This window comes from Taudactylus pleione, unplaced genomic scaffold (genome assembly GCF_031769625.1).
Source record: "Taudactylus pleione unplaced genomic scaffold, aTauple2 ptg002299l, whole genome shotgun sequence".
NCBI classification, from domain to species: domain Eukaryota; kingdom Metazoa; phylum Chordata; class Amphibia; order Anura; family Myobatrachidae; genus Taudactylus; species Taudactylus pleione.
The window spans coordinates 36,437-54,648 of NW_028286690.1; the positions used below are offsets into that span (position 1 = coordinate 36,437).

At 44.2% G+C, this 18,212-nt stretch overlaps 1 protein-coding gene across 1 annotated transcript in view; it reads right to left on the bottom strand.

The window, feature by feature from the left end:
- Positions 1-13,590: 13,590 nt before the first annotated feature.
- Positions 13,591-18,212, bottom strand: part of IFT172 (intraflagellar transport 172) — a gene marked incomplete at its 5' end in the record, with an annotated part of 111,297 nt that continues 106,675 nt past the window's right edge. The window contains 4 exons of the mRNA XM_088466029.1: positions 13,591-13,712; positions 14,128-14,219; positions 16,241-16,394; positions 16,799-16,897. Of these exons, the coding sequence (XP_088322155.1) occupies positions 13,623-13,712; positions 14,128-14,219; positions 16,241-16,394; positions 16,799-16,897 (435 nt within the window). The remainder of the gene's footprint in view (positions 13,713-14,127; positions 14,220-16,240; positions 16,395-16,798; positions 16,898-18,212) is intronic.

The following is an 18,212-nucleotide window of genomic DNA, read 5'->3' on the forward strand; positions in this document are numbered from 1 at the left end:
CATGCACTGGTCCTCCTCTCTTTATACCCTGCCCCAGCCATTCAGTTTTTTTGTTTGGAGCGCTGCAAGACCAGTCGCACCTGTTATACACCGGGATTGCCTAGGGAGTCCTAAGTTTTTTACTTTTGATTTACCTTAGTTTTTTGAACTTCTGAGCAGTACCAGGCGCCGTGAAGGACACTTGCACCGCGGCGACTCCTACCTCCGCCGATGCCCCAGTACTGATATATGCCTAGAGGTTTTCGGCAAGCCTCAGCATGGCTTGCTAGCGGCTTTTGCTGAGGTCCGGGATTACAGTCGGGTTACGGAGATGTCAGGTAAGCGATTCCTCTCAGGGAATCGTGCGCGAAGCAGTCCTGGTCTCCGGTGTTGAGACTCATCGGAGGCGGCTGCGGGTGAAGGCCTTATGTAACGTTTCCTCACTAAGGCGGCCGGGGCCATATTGTCTCTCGCCGGGAACGGGTGGTAAGACGCACTAGTCTTCCTCTTGCTACCATGAGGTCAGCGTACCAAGCCATCAAAATAGCAGCCCAGGGAAGATAGGCGATCCCCCGACCGCTCCTTCCCCCAGACGCAAACTTCTGAGTACTAATTCCCGCATCTGGCTTGCTATATTTGACCACCTCGTGTGTGAGACGCTCGCAGTTGGCGTGCGTGCGTGTGTGTGTGCTACTGAAGGTAGTCTCAGAGGTTTAGGTTTGTCTCTCTCTATACCTCTCCTTTGGGTTTGGCATATAGGGCACTCTCGGGGCTGGTCAGTTGATTCAGAGTCCATATTGCATTAGCAAATATGCGCATTTATGCATCGTATGTGACTATAGTACCAGCTGCTGTGTTTATTCTGCCAGTTTTACCTATCACTGTTTTTCCTCATCCCTTTGAAGGTGTGTGGGGTGTTTTCATGTATAAAAGTCACATTGCATATATACTGTATACCTTATACCATTTCTAAGGGTGAGAAGGATGAACTGCCAGTGCTTAAGATCATGCAAGGCCTGTGCGGCAGACCTGTCTGAGCAGGATGTTGTACAGGATAGATTGTGTAGTACTGGTGTAACAGCTACCTGGGCTATCCTGTACACCTGCACCAGCACTACAGCCACCCGAGTGGCCGCTTGGTCTCAGATTTTGTAGCACTTAGGGCAAAGCTGCAGAAGCATGGGTTCTGGCTGCAGTGCCTCATGCTATGGGGTGTTTACAGCATTTGTCTCCTATGTAGATGCCGCCCATGAATTCCTGTTGGGTGTATTCTACTGCTTACTCAGAGTATGCCGCCGTCTCCAGCCTCTCCGCAGGCAGATAGACCAGTAGTGGTGAAGCAGTGGCAGAGGAGAGGTGCTCGTCACCCATGGCCTTTTAGTGTCTGACTCTGCCTCCTCATCAGACTCATATCAGAGTTCTGGGTCTGTTTTAGTTAAAGACCATCAGTCCCTTATAGGGATGTCCTTTCTTTGGTGAGAGTGGTCCTCAGTAGAGGAGTGCCCAGAGTCTACTGCACATGCGGAGAACACCAGAAAAATGGTAGCGGCTGCCATTTTCCGGTGTTCTGTGCAGCGCTGTAGCCTGGGTGGCCAAGGCTGTTTGATGATTGGACAAAGTCTCTGGAGGATATTATATCTGACGCAACCAGAGAGCAGCAGTCTCTTCTGAGCCAGATGCGAGAAGCAGCTGTGTATATGGGGAAGTGGTTATTGACACAGGTATTCTGGCTTATAGGGTCTCTGCATACTCAATGGCAGCTGGGAGATCCCTATGGCTAATGACCTGAAAGGCAGATGCAGGGTCCAGAAAGGTTCTAGAATCTTTGCCTTTTGTGGGGAAGGTACTGTTTGGACCAGAGCTGGATGACATAATAACTTCTTTGGCAATGCCGAGGTCAGTTGAATTACCATCTATGTCTACCTCTGAGGCAGTCATCATCTTGGTCCTTTCATCCACAAGATGGGACAAAGAAACGGTCGTCTGCTAGACAGTCATTCTCTCAGGAAACCGCAGCCCACAAAATCTTGGTCAGGCAAGTGCCTGGCGTCCAAGCCAGATGGTAAGCCTACTGTCTGATGGGGTGGGCCTCTTCTCTGGAGAATGTCTGGGTTGGAGGCTGACTTTTACAGTTCACCCAGACTCAGAACTACAGATGCCTGGGTGTGAGAGCTGCTCTCAGGGTTATGCCATCACGTTCCTGAGGCATTCCCCTCAAAGGTTTTTGTATGCACAGCCCTTCCTCCAGACCCGGTCAGAGCTTGGGCCTACCAGGAGTCTGTTGGGGCCCTCCTGAAGTCAGGAGTCATAAACCCCATTCCTGTGATGCAACAGGGAAAGGGTTATTATTCAAATTTATTTTTGATTAAAAATCCAATGGATCACACCACCCTATCTTGAATCTGAAATCTTTCAACAGATTCATCAAGGGGCCCATATTCCGTGTGGAAATTCTACGGTCAGTTATGTTGGTGATGGAGCCCGGAGACTTTATGGTATTGCTGGACATACAGGATGCATATCTGCATGTCCCGATTGCAAGATCCCACTAAGGCTTTCTGAGGTTAGCGGTGGATCAGCAACATTATCAATTTCAGGCTCTACCCTTCGGTCTAGCCTCTGTACCAGGGCAGGCTACCTCAAAAAAGTAGTTTCCCGTTTCCATGTAAATGAGGAAATTGTAGTCCCGGCATTTAAGTCTGACTACAGGTGAAGCTTCCCTGGATGTGGTTTAAGCCCTTTGTACGTATGTGGATCGGACCAGCTCCATCAGGAAATCAGATTCTCTCTTTGCGTTATATGGATTTCACAAACAAGGTTGGCCAGCAAACTTTGGCTCGCTGGCTTCGTATGACAGTTTCTCAGGTCTATACACAGGCTGATCTCCCTGTTCCTAACAAGGTGACAGCACATTCCACTCTGTCTGTTGGACTATGCGATCATTACTGTATACATATAAATTTATAATATAGAATTTCAGAGGTAGTTTGCATATCAATGGCCACTGATACGGGCCTGCCCACCAGTGTCAAGGTCACCTCATTGAGCAGGTACCTAACACTCTGGGGTTCACATCTGGGATGCAGAGCACCCCAAAAGTCAGCTCAGCCAAAGACCTCCCCAGGGCATCACACGAAAAAAAAATATATGTCACTTTGAAATCTCAGCATGATGGCACCTTTCATTAATATTAGGGTGTGCAATCTAGAGCCCCTCCTTACACTCTGTCTGTTGGACCATTGTGGGCGGTAAGACGTGGTGCCTCGGATGAACAGTTGTGCAAGGCGGCCACTTGGTCTTCTGTTAATACGTTATCAAGTTGTATGCTTTTGATACGTTTGCCTCCCAGGGTGCTTCCTTGGGGCGGTGGCGAATCCTCTCTGCGCAGGAGCATCCCTACCCTTAAGGGAACTGCTTTAGGAGGTCCCCAAGGTAGATTGTGTGGACCCTATGGAACCTGAAGAAGATAAACAGAATTATAGTATAACATACCTTTTGTTAATTATTTTTCTTCGAGGTCCACAGTGTGCCCACCCTGACACACCTGGCCTCAGTTGGTATCTGTTCTTCAGCCTTTTTTCACAGATTCCCTCTTCTTATGTTGAGTGTTTCTTGTGGAAGTTGTACTACCTTTTCCACTCTCCATCTCTTGCCGTTAGGCTTGGCTACAAACTGCTTTAAACAAGAATTTAACCAATGGCGCTGCAAAATGAACCTCAATCAATATACTGAAGTAAAATTATAAATGATAAAATTATATCTTTGAAAATGAAAAATGTCTGCACAATATATGTATGTATGTATATATATGTATGTATATATATGTATGTATATATATATGTATGTATATATATATGTATGTATATATATATGTATGTATATATGTATGTATGTATGTATGTATGTATGTATGTATATATGTATGTATATAGAGAGAGAGCAGGTGTTCCACGCTACTGCTGTGGTAGCTAGCCTTAAGAAGAAACAAAAAAAGAAAAAATAGCAGCGCTGTGGGACACCTGCAACTAATTGATAATAAATGGATACAATAATAATCAGCTATGTCAGATGAAATTCTTATCTTTTAATAGTTAAATTGTATACTACACATGTAAACAATACACATCATTGGCCAATGAGACACTATTAAAAATACACATACATATTAATAGTCAACAATGAATAATATTGTAACGAAACACAGAGACTAAATATCAAATCCCAGCTGGTATCTAATGAGAATCAGCTGTGCAGGTCCGTATTGAATATCTCATAGAATTCCGGATAAAAAAGATAAAATGAAAATAAAAAATACTCGATGAATGCCATGTTCCACTTTAAATATCTATTAGACAAACACTGTCCAAATCTCTCTGTTATCCACACCGAAGATTTGGAGTGGCTCCGTGTAATGGAAAAAATGTGAGCTCTTACCACCAGGCTCCGACTGCTGTCTGGCAGAGACTTTCCACTCAATTACAGTCTCGGCTTAGGCACCCGGTGATTCACCTGTGGATGTGTGGTGATCTGGGTTGTACCTGTGTGATCACACAGTGGTGAGAAACGAACCCCAACTCCACTGGCTCTGTGTGTGGCGGTTATTCCTTACGTTGCAGCTCACGCGATGCCTCTCAGTGACACACGGCTTCTCCACGTAGTGTCCGGGGATGTCCGTAACACCCGGCAGAGGCACAACTGTGCGTCTTGCTAAAAAGCAGAGTTCCGACCTGCCCCGGCCCTGTCTGCAACGCCCACTCTCCACGTCGCGGCTCTCCCAATGTTTAACTGGCATGCGTGGCCATGGTTTTCGGAGATGTGGGTGACTCTCAGCCGCGGTGTATAAATATGATGATGTCACAAACTCTCCGTTAATACAGGGCTGGAAATTATGGCAAATTCCTTGTGAAAGGTCCTGCTGGACAAAAAGAGTCTCTGGTGCTAAAGCTCAATGACCGCTGATGTGTGACCTGACGCGTTTCTTCCCATCGGGATTTCCTAATACAGTGTTATTCACCCTTTATATACCAGGTTTAATTAGAATTTAAAACACCTGTGTATAATTAAATCAATCAATTTAGCTCAAATACAAAGTAATACTGACATAGCTGATACTACCATGGAGAATTAAACCATGTTTCTCTATACACTCGTACAAATAGTAACATGAAAACAGAATAATAAAGAATATATATAAAAAAACATTATGTGAAAAGTAAATATCCATATATATGTGTGTTTGTGGAAATAATAAAATCAATGTGAAAATAATGTAAATAAATATATTATGAAATATCTACACCCGACACAATGGTCTATAAAGATACTAGCCTTGTTAAATCTAATAAATAATAAATAATGAATAAATTTATGAATAAATGAATTACCTAAATGTATATATAAAAAATAAAGTGTATTATGAATAAATAATATAAAACACACACATATATATATATATTTATATATATTACACAACTGACTATATGAACAGTTATGTAACAAATATATGGACAACCGTTAAATGAATAGGTCTGGTGGAGAACGGATAATCTAAACTGACATGATTAAATACCATGCGGATCTGTTCTAAAACCTGTCCACATACTATTTTACTTTAGGGATTGTATATATTATATTGTACCAATTAAACCACAGCACCTCAAATGTATATCTATTGATGATAATCTTGAAAATACTAGAGAGAAAAAATATATATAAAAATGGGTATATAAGTATATAAATAAATCTGAGTGAGATATCCAGTCCTCAATTAAAATTCAGCACCTTTGGTCACATGAATTAACATAGGATCTGAATTCTCACTATATCAAAAATGATATTCTGTTACTGGAATAAGGAATATAGAATGATGCATTTACATCATGACTCAAATGACCTATTAAACTTCAAAGAACTTCATTAAGATCTATAGTTTCATTCAAGCCTTCAGGAAACAAACTGTTGAATTCGTGTATCCAATACACTTCCCGTGTGCAAAGTTTTTTTGTACCTATCTCCTCCTCTACAGGTGTGTTTGATATGTTCCACACCCGTGATAGTGAGACTGTCTGGGCTACTTTTATGATATAGTGCAAAATGTCTTGAGACACTATGAGTCATAACCTTATTTATTATGTTTCTTATATGCTCTCCAAATCTAAGTTTGAGGCTTCTAGTTGTTCTGCCTATATATGAAAGAGTACAACTACATTGTAATAAATAGATAACATATTCAGTTCTGCAGATTTAAATTCCTTGATCTTATAGACTTTATTGGAAAATTTTAATGATAATTCTTTGGTTTTATTTTTAGCATAAGGACACATCAAACATCTGGTGTTACCACCCTTATTGGATTCCTAGTGTTCCATTAGCTTTCTATAACCATTAGATGACGCCTCATCCAGCTTACTAGATCTAAAAAAAACTTGGAGCAAGGATACTTTTCAGATTACGATTTTTCTTAAATACAATACATGGTTTATCTTCAATTATGTTTCTGAGGATAGGATCGCTCTTAAGAATTGGATAATTCTTTTTAATAAGATTTTTAATTTAATAGGCTGCCTTATTGTATTTACAAATATATGGTATTCTTTCTACCAATTCTATATTTGAAGATTCATAAATGGTTTTGTTAATATCAATAAACTTGTTCCTATGTGTCCGAGAAAGTCTCAATAAATGTTCCCGGTCCATTTTACATACTTCATCAGAGGCCTTATTTAATAAATCTAGAGGATATCCCCTTTCTAAAAAACTCTCTATCATTTCACCAAATTGTTTTGTATATACCAGGTCTGAGCTGTAATTTTTCTTCAACCTCATTAGTTGTCCTTTAGGGATATTATCCCTCCACGGTTTATAATGTGCACTTTTATAATGGAGGTAGTTGTTAGTATCCACCTTTTTACGAAAGGTGGATGTAACAATGGTGTCATTAACCACCTCTAGATAAAGATCCAGGAAGGAAATGGAGGCCCTATTGAATTGGTGCGTGAATTTTAAATTATAAGTGTTATTATTTAAAAAATCAACAAATAATCGTGCTTGTGCTTCCCCATCCCAAATAATAAACAAATCATCAATATAACAGCCATATAGGACGAGACCCGCGCCGAAAGTCCCACCCCACACATACTCATCTTCAAACGCACCTACGTATAGGTTGGCGTAACTCGGCGCAAATCTCGTCCCCATGGCCGTTCCCATCACCTGCAAAAAATGCCCACCATTAAATATAAAATGATTGTGTGTAAGAATAAATCTAATGGACTCAATCACAAACCTTTGATGTTGTATAGACAATTCCGATGTTTTTAGAACATTCTCCATGACATCTAAACCTTTGTCATGAGGAATGTTCATGTATAATGACTCTACGTCCAAAGTTAAAAAACCGTAACTCTCTTTCCAATGAAAATTTTTAATCAAATTCAATACATGCGTGGAATCTCTAATATGTGATTTAAGTGAAGTGACTAAGGGCTGTAAAAAATAAGCAATATAATGTGACAAATTACTAGTGAGGGAACCTAAACCAGAAATAATGGGGCGCCCGGGAGGTGATATGAGTGATTTATGAATTTTAGGTAAGTGATAATAGGTAGGTGTGACGGGAAAAGCAACATATAGGAACCTCCATTCCTCCCTGGAATTATTCCATCTCTTAATGCTATATCTAGAATGTTTTTTAATTTGATTTGATAAGAGGGGGAGGGATTCCGATCCAACTGAGCATAAAAAGTAGTATTAAATAATAACCTGTGTGCTTCTTTAAGATAGTCAGTACGGTCTTGGACTACTACTCCCCCCCCCCCCCCCCTTTATCAGCTGACTTTATAACTATGGTTGAATCATTCTGCAGCTCTTTAATTGCATTTCTTTCTTTCAATGATAGATTGTAATGGAATCTTTTTGTTTTTTTCTGGCAAATCTCTCTTAATCCTTCAAGAGTACTCCGATAAAAGCAATAAATTGCTGGTCCTTTTTCCATTAAGGGAAAGAACTCTGAGGCTTAAATCTCTTTTTATTTTCAGACCGCTCGTCAAAATTATAAATGGGTAAGTATTGTTGTTTATCTTCCTGACTATTCCCTTCTTTATATAATTCCTCTAAAATGGAAATTGCCATTGAGTTTGTATTATCTAATACAATTGGATGACAGAATCATCTTTAGATTTAAGTTTCTTTTTTGCTAAATATTTTTTGCGGCAGAGAGTGCGAGTAAAGCGGTTTAATTCTACAAACAAATCAAACATATTTGCCTCTGATGAAGGAGCAAATGAAAGACCCTTACTTAATAATTTGGTCTGTGACTCACTTAGTGTTTTTTGGGAAATATTAAATAATCCTTTGTTTCCCTATTATCTTTTTAATTTTTTGTCCTCCCCTCTTTCCTCTATATTTTCTCTTGATCTTTTGATCTTTTTGTCCGTCCTGGTGATAGAAGATTGTATGGATTTGGGTGCTGAAAATGATCTAGGTTTGAGACCTGCTCTAAAAAAGGTGATGTGGACTCTTCTCTACGATTGTATTTTTTAGGATATATTATGGGTCTCGCCCCCAAATCTCTGGGTGGACTATTTTGTTTAAAAGTCCTGGGACCCATATTCCTAAATGTTGTTTTTGTCTCTTGTTGGAAATGATGATTTTTTCTCATCCTATGATTTATACTAGGACTAACTCTATATCTGTTAAAGCTCCGATCTCTTTCCCAATATGGTGTATTATGTTTAGGGGTCTTATTATAGACTCTACTTTGATATGGTTTAATCCCACCATTTGTGTTTTTCTTATTATAAGTTCGTACATTATTGGTCCTGTAAATCCTCTATATCTCTTAAGAATTTTTGATTTTTCTTTTCCACCAGAGATTTTTCAAAGACTTCTCTCTGATTTACTGCATGATCTTTCTCATGAAATGCATTATGATCGTTATATACACTCATTTGTACTTTAAGGTCTTCTATTTGTTTAGTTATTAAATCCACTTTTGTACCCCTATATTTAATGAGTAATTTCATCAATGATAGGGAGCAATTATCTAATATATTCTCCCATTCTTTAATGAGATCTTTTTTTACAACTGAATGCCTGTGGCTGAGGGCGGGGTATATAGGGAGGATTACCAGTGCATGGGAGGTACGCATACACTAGCCGGCACACGGCTGGAATCAGGACGGCTGGGAGGTACGCGTACACTATCCGGCACACGGCTGGAATCAGGGCGGCTGGGAGGTACGCGTACACTAGCCGGCACACGGCTGGAATCAGGACGGCTGGGAGGTACGCGTACACTAGCCGGCACACGGCTGGAATCAGGGCGGCTGGGAGGTATGTGTACACTAGCCGGCACACGGCTGGAATCAGGGCGGCTGGGAGGTACGCGTACACTAGCCGGCACACGGCTGGAATCAGGGCGGCTGGGAGGTACGCGTACACTAGCCGGCACACGGCTGGAAGGTACGCGTACACTAGCCGGCACACGGCTGGAATCAGGGCGGCTGGGAGGTACGCGTCCACTAGCTGGCACACGGCTGGAAGAGGCCTCACACCAGCTCTGGCTTTATCAGTGATGAGCAGTAATGCATTACCCTCCTAGCTCACCTCTTTTATCCCAGCACAATGACTTCTGTGCCCCCCCCCTTCCTTATAGTTGTACACTGTTCCCTCCTGTACTCGTCCTTTCCCTTCCTGCAAAATCCTCTCTAAACCCAGAGGTGAAGTAAGGCTTTCTGGCACCCGGGGCTCTCATCCCTCGACCTCCCTATTTAATACATCTTGTTCTTATTCCCCATCAGATACCCATTATATGCTATGAGACCCCACCCCCTCCAGAAATTTCTTGGTCAATTTTCCATCCCAATCCAGCCCTGGAGAACCTGGGAGAGAGACCTCACATTTCAGTATAACGTGTGGATGGACAGCTCGGACTTCGCTCTGCAGATGGACTGACTGAATTTGGAGAACCTTTCCGTCCATGCCATAGTATGATGGTGAGTTTCTCTCAAGGTGCGGTATTCAATTACTTAGCCCCCTTACGCGCCCGACAGGAAATATCCAATTGTTGCTCCTGTTAGGCACGACCAGCTGCCGGCTCACCATATCAGCTCGCAGCCCCAAGGGGGGTGCGAGCTAAAATGGGCGAAAAGTGACCTGTTTGGGGGCCCAAACAACACTTTTCGTGAGGTAGCCATTTTATGTGGCTAAACCCAACCCACTATGGGCGCGATCAGTGTGAAAATCAGCAACAATTGATAAGCGCCCCACGATCTGCTTTCATTGTAGATGGGAGATCCAATTGAATTTCAGCCAAAGTTGGAAGAACATTAAATAGCTATTAAAGCTTACCTTCCATAGTACAATCACTTTTCCCATGTGTTATACGGGTCCTGTGTAAAGCCCTGGAGATATATAGGACAGCTGTTTGTGACCGATGTCTCTGTAACCAGAAGGCCACGTACATCCCTGCCAACACAATCCCTTTCCCATTTACCCAAAGCGCTCAGTGACTGGATGAGATCTCTCAGTACCTGCTGACGGCATGTACAGACAATGACTAATATTACCCATCTAAGCTTTGTGCACCTGTAGCTTTAGGCTCCTGAACACTGAAGGGCTGAGTGGGAGCAAAACAAATTTGAAGTAACTTTCCACCTGGAACAAGTCATGTTAAACTGCAAGGGGGCAAATACATGTATAATGTGTGAATGCAGGGTACATACATAGCTTTAGTACGTAGACCACCAATACTGGGCAGCTTTATTTTTACACTGCAATTCAGATCTCCCCCACCTGCAGATCTGATCCCTCTATACCTGTGACACCTCCCCCACCTGCCGGTATTATCCCTCTATACCTGTGACACCTCCCCCACCTGCAGATCTGATCCCTCTATACCTGTGACACCTCCCCCACCTGCCGGTATTATCCCACTATACCTGTGACACCTTCCCCACCTGCGACACTTCCCTCACCTGCCGATCTAATCCCTCTATACCTGTGACACCTCCCCCACCTGCCGATTTAATCCCTCTATACCTGTGACACCTCCCCCACCTGCTGGTATTATCCCTTTATACCTATGACACCTCCCCCACCTGCGGATCTAATCCCTCTATACCTGCGACACCTCCGCCACCTACCGGTATTATCCCTCTATACCTGTGACACCTTCCCCACCTGCGACACTTCCCTCACCTGCTGTTCTAATCCCTCTATAGCTGTGACACCTCCCCCACCTGCGGATCTAATCTCTATATACCTGTGACACCTCCCCCACATGCCGGTATTATCCCTCTATACCTGTGACGCCTCCTCCACCTGCAGATCTAATCCCTCTATACCTGTGACACCTCCCCCACCTGCTGATCTAATCTTTATATACCTGTGACACCTTCCCCACATGCGACACTTCCCTCACCTGCCGATCTAATCCCTCTATACCTGTGACACCTCCCCCACCTGCTGATTTAATCCCTCTATACCTGTGACACCTCCCCCACCTGCTGATCTAATCTTTATATACCTGTGACACCTTCCCCACCTGCGACACTTCCCTCACCTGCCGATCTAATCCCTCTATACCTGTGACACCTCCCCCACCTGCCGATTTAATCCCTCTATACCTGTGACACCTCCCCCACCTGCCGATTTAATCCCTCTATACCTGTGACACCTCCCCCACCTGCTGGTATTATCCCTTTATACCTATGACACCTCCCCCACCTGCAGATCTAATCTCTATATATCTGTGACACCTTCCCCACCTGCCGGTATTATCCCTTTATACCTATGACACCTCCCCCACCTGCAGATCTAATCCCTCTATACCTGTGACACCTCCCCCACCTGCCGATATTATCCCACTATACCTGTGACACCTCCCCCACCTGTCGATATTATCCCTCTATACCTGTGACACCTCCCCCACCTGCGGATCTAATCCCTCTATACCTGTGACACCTCCCCCACCTGCCGATATTATCCCACTATACCTGTGACACCTCCCCCACCTGCGGATCTAATCCCTCTATACCTGTGACACCTCCCCCACCTGCAGATCTAATCCCTCTATACCTGTGACACCTCCCCCACCTGCCGGTATTATCCCTCTATACCTGTGACACCTCCCCCACCTGCCGGTATTATCCCTCTATACCTGTGACATCTCCCCCACCTGCTGATCTAATCTTTATATACCTGTGACACCTCCCCCACCTGCTGATCTAATCTTTATATACCTGTGACACCTCCCCCACCTGCTGATCTAATCTTTATATACCTGTGACACCTCCCCCACCTGCTGATCTAATCTTTATATACCTGTGACACCTCCCCCACCTGCTGATCTAATCTTTATATACCTGTGACACCTCGCCCACCTGCAGATCTAATCCCTCTATACCTGTGACACCTCCCCCACCTGCCGGTATTATCCCTCTATACCTGTGACACCTCCCCCACCTGCCGGTATTATCCCTCTATACCTGTGACATCTCCCCCACCTGCTGATCTAATCTTTATATACCTGTGACACCTCGCCCACCTGCAGATCTAATCCCTCTATACCTGTGACACCTCCCCCACCTGCCGGTATTATCCCTCTATACCTGTGACACCTCCCCCACCTGCCGGTATTATCCCTCTATACCTGTGACATCTCCCCCACCTGCTGATCTAATCTTTATATACCTGTGACACCCTCCCCCACCTGCTGATCTAATCTTTATATACCTGTGACACCTCCCCCACCTGCTGATCTAATCTTTATATACCTGTGACACCTCGCCCACCTGCAGATCTAATCCCTCTATACCTGTGACACCTCCCCCACCTGCCGGTATTATCCCTCTATACCTGTGACACCTCCCCCACCTGCCGGTATTATCCCTCTATACCTGTGACATCTCCCCCACCTGCTGATCTAATCTTTATATACCTGTGACACCTCCCCCACCTGCTGATCTAATCTTTATATACCTGTGACACCTCCCCCACCTGCTGATCTAATCTTTATATACCTGTGACACCTCGCCCACCTGCAGATCTAATCCCTCTATACTTGTGACACCTCGACCACCTGCAGATCTAATCCCTCTATACCTGTGACACCTCCCCCACCTGCTGATCTAATCCCTCTATACTTGTGACACCTCGACCACCTGCAGATCTAATCCCTCTATACCTGTGACACCTCGCCCACCTGCAGATCTAATCCCTCTATACTTGTGACACCTCGACCACCTGCAGATCTAATCCCTCTATACCTGTGACACCTTCCCCACCTGCGACACTTCCCTCACCTGCCGATCTAATCCCTCTATACCTGTGACACCTCCCCCTCTTGCCGGTATTACCTGTGACACCTCCCCCACCTGCAATACTTCCCTCACCTGCGGTTCTAATCCCTCTATACCTGTGACACCTCCCCCACCTGCCGGTATTATCCCTCTATACCTGTGACACCTCCCCCACCTGCCGGTATTATCCCTCTATACCTGGGACACCTCCCCCACCTGCAGGTCATCTCAGAATCAGGCATTGAATGTGGTAAAACACAGCCAGAAAGGCTCATAGAGACACAAGACGTAGGGGCCATTCTATCACCATTTTATTATTGGAAGAGGTCAGATTGGACTTGGTCACTGGAAGGAAAAGCTGGTGTTAGGGAGGCCTCCGCACCAGCGACTGATGAACTTCAGCACATCCTGACACTCCGGGCTGTGACTAGTCTGAGGATCGGAGAACAGAAGTCAGTACATACAGCTAGGAGAAGGAGCATGGATATAGGACTATACAAGGAATGGGGTGCAATGAGAAGCCATTCAGAATACAAAGGACACTCAGTAGGACTGAAGATGGATAGAAGAGTACACAGGATGATTTAGTATTTAGTACACAGGATGATAGAGAAAGATGGAGGGACACAGAGCACATCAGGAGGATAGGAGAGGAATGGGAGAGGACAGACAGCAGACCAGTAGGATAGGAGAGAAATGGGAGAGGACAGACAGCAGACCTGGAGGATAGAGAAGGGATGGGAGAGGACAGGGAGAGGACAGACAGCAGACCAGTAGGATAGGAGAGGAGAAGGAGACAGTAGTGAGCTGACCAGGAGATAAAACAGGAATGAAAAGTGATCTTCACCTTAATGGCCATTAAAAACTTATTCCAGTCTTCTTTGTTTGCAGCTTTACCCGGCTGCTTGAACTCAATCTTGTTTCTGAGGACGGGATATCCTGAGCAGAAAAAACATTCATTGTGTGGGAACGTGAGATGCGTCTACAATGAAGCAGCATTTTATCACGGTCTGAGTTTAATTAGTTTATGTACAATGTAAAGTGTAAATTTTATCATAGAACAGAAAACACTAATGTTATTGGGGGTAAATAAAGTCCACTGGCCGTGTGTTGTTGGGGCACAGGGAAACCAGGGGTACATAGCATGTCATACAGGGGCTCCCGAGTTACATATAGTAGGTGGAAACAAACAGGATTTCCCACCTACAGTGGTGGCCAAACGTCTTGTATCACTAGTGCGTCATGCAGTTTTTGTATTATGCATCACTAGTGCGTCATGCAGTTCTTGTATTATGCATCACTAGTGCGTCATGCAGTTTTTGTATTATGCATCATTGGGCGTCATGCAGTTTTTGTATTATGCATCACTAGTGCGTCATGCAGTTCTTGTATTATGCATCACTAGTGCGTCATGCAGTTCTTGTATTATGCATCACTAGTGCGTCATGCAGTTTTTGTATTATGCATCACTAGTGCGTCATGCAGTTCTTGTATTATGCATCACTAGTGCGTCATGCAGTTCTTGTATTATGCATCACTAGTGCGTCATGCAGTTTTTGTATTATGCATCACTAGTGCCTCATGCAGTTTTTATATTATACAGTGTCTTGCAAAAGTATTTCATTTTCACAGTGTTTATATGAGAAGGGTGAAGCTACCTCATCAGTAGTTGGTTGGCCAACCCCAGGACTTGAGCAAAGCACTTAGACATTAATGAAACGGAGTTCCCTTGCACAATTTTTGTTGTAGGCTTCTGCTTTGAGATCTTGTACCCAACCTCATGCCATAAATTTTAAGATCTGCCCAGGGCAATTCAGCAGCCTGAAACCAATTCTTCACAACTTGTGTGCTATGGCACGGCGCTTTGTCATCTAGATAGTCAAAACTTCACCCGGAATCATTCGCTTGCAGAGGAAGGCATTCTTGTCTTAAATGCGCAAAATTTATGACAACACTCATCATTCTTTTGATAATTTTAATACGTCCAACACCAGCAGCTTACATGTATCCCCAGATTATAACGTTTACAGTATGCAACATAGTCATAGTTAGACACTTGGGACAAAATTCTTTGTGTGGAAATTGTTCCACATTTTGGATTACTTGAAGGCAGAAGATACTTTTGTCACTATAAAAGGAATTCCTGCCATTGTTCAATGCTCCAGGATCGATGCTCCTTCATCCAGGCCAGTCAGCAGTGGCTTTCTACTCATCCTCCATCTTTTGAGATCAATCTTCTTAAGTCTTTGGTGCGCCAGGAGACAACATGGGGAGATGGTTTAGGATATTGCGCTTGAAAACATGAGGTCTTTCTTGGACACCCTGATCTTGGCAGACCATCAGTAGATCCGGTCTTCTTAAATATGGCAAGTATCCTGGCAACAGTAGACTGATTACAGCCATCCTTTCAGCAATCGGTCCTTCAGAATAAGTTTCAGTGAGCACAATAACCTTAACACGATTTTCTTTGCCATCGCATGTGAGAAGCTTTAATGCTTATGGAGATAATTCACTTCAAATATGTAAAAAAAAAGAGCAAGCAGGGCGAGTATATTTGCCAGCTGTTGCTCTAATTGGTTAACGGTCTCCACCAGTTGATTGGTTGATGGATATTGTGGCCTTGCACAAACAAATTAGCACAACTGCAACACAACTATCTGCCTGTAACAACTACTCAAAGTGAAAAATGCTAAACCCGCTAGTGATGCAAGACAACTTTTGGCCACCTACTTAAGTATCTGCAGTTGTCATCATTCATATTGTGTTTTGTAGCAGCAGTAAGCAGACGTAAGCTGTCAGGAGACACCGGACATAGTCACCGGCAAAGGGGCGCTGCAGCAGCTACACACACCACAGAGACCTAATCGGTCAGGAGGAGGACATCTAACATGATACTGAGAGCTCATTACAGACAGACATTTAATACACTGAGACCTTAGAGAAATAATCAGATATCTCACCAGTTAACAGGCAGGGCAGAGAATGGATTCCACTACTGACAGCTGTAAGTGATGCTTCATAAGTTCCTCTTTCATCCAGAGGAAGGACCTGATCTACTCGCTGATCCATGGACACTGCTAATACCCACTCTCTGACCTCCTCTCGCTTCTCTGCCTGACAAAGAGAGTAACAGAGTAAGGAGGACGGGTGCACAGAGAGCAAGAGAGAGAGAAAGGAGGACGGGAGAGAGAGAGAGAGGAGGACGGGAGAGAGAGAGACAGAGAGAGAGAGAGAGGAGGACGGGAGAGAGAGAGACAGAGAGAGAGAGAGAGACAGAGTGAAAGAAAAGTGGACCAAAGACGCAGAGAGAGAGGAGGACAGGAATCACAGAGAGCGAGAGAGAGAGAGAGAGGAGGGCTGGAGTCGCAGAGACAGCGAGAGAAAGGAGGACAGGAGTCACAGGGAGATGAAGATAGTCACGCAGAGGAGGTGAGGAGCAGAGACAGGAGGAGGTGAGGAGCAGAGACAGGAGGAGGTGAGGAGCAGAGACAGGAGGAGGTAGGGCATCTTTAACTAACTGGTACATGTTGCTTGGCAGGGAGTGGAACCTCAAAGGGAATGTCTGTGTATTGAAAATCTGAGTGATCAAGGGCATCTAGATTTCCCTCCTCAATGGCCTGTACAAAAGATAATAAAAGCCCCATTAATCTTCAGATGAATTATATTTCAATACAACAAAGCATCTAGCAGAATCACTTATCTTCCTTCGAAAATAAGAGTTATGGTATAACATACCTTTGTTAACTTTTTCTTTGGGGGTCTATAGGGTCCACAGGAACTACCTTGGGGTATGTAGTTGGAGAGATCCAATGCATCAAACAGCTACAGCTTTGGAGCTCCCAGCATGCACTGGTCCTTCTCCCTATATACCCCGCCCTCAGCCACCGGTACTCAGTTTGTAAACAAGCCTAACGGCAAGAGACGGATAGTGGAGAAGGAAGTACAATGTACACAAGGAACACTCAACATAGGAAAAGGGAATCTGTCATACAAAAAGGCCAAAGAACAGATCCCAACTGAGGCCAGGTGTGTCAGGGTTGGTGCCCTGTGGACCTCGAAGAAAAAGAGTTAACAAAATGTGTTATACCATAACTCTTATTTTCTTCATCAGGGTCCATAGGATCCACTGGAACTACCTTGGGAACATCCTAAAGCAGTTCCCTTAAGGGTGGGGAAGCTCCTGCGCAGATAAGAGAATCCACCGCCCAAAGGTAGTATCCTGGGAGACAAAGGTATCAAATGCATAGAATTTGATAAAGGTATTGACGGAAGACCAATTGGCTGCCTTGCACAACTGTTCAGCCGAGGCGCCATGTCTAACCGCCCACGATGGTCCCACAGACCAAGTGGAATGTGCTGTCATCTTGTTTGGGACAGGGAGACCAGCCTGTGTATAGACCTGAGAAATAATCATACACAGCCAGCGGGCCAAAGTCTGTTTGTTTGTGTTATATGGGTTTCAAAAACGAGGCTGGCCAGCAAAGATCGAATCTGATTTCTTGATGGAATTGGTACGACCCACGTAAATACGAAGGGCTCGAACCACATCCAGGGAAGCTTCACCTGTGGACAGGTCTAAAGACTGAAAGGCTGGGACTACAATTTCCTCATTTATATGAAAACGGGAAACCACCTTTGGAAGGTAACCCACCGTAGTACGGAGGACAGCTCTATTTTGATGAAAAAAATCAAACATGGAGAGCGACATGACAGTGCTGCCAAGTCAAAAACTCTGCGAGCTGAAGAAATAGCGAGGAGAAAAAGTGTCTTCGCTGTAAGCCATCGCAAGTCCACCGTATCCAAGGGTTCAAAGGGAGGAGCCTGCAATGCCCTGAGAATCAAGGATACATCCCACGGTGCCACCGGTGGGAGAAATGGAGGTTGCAGCCGAAGAACCCCTTGCAAGAATGTTCTAACATCCGGCAGAGGGTG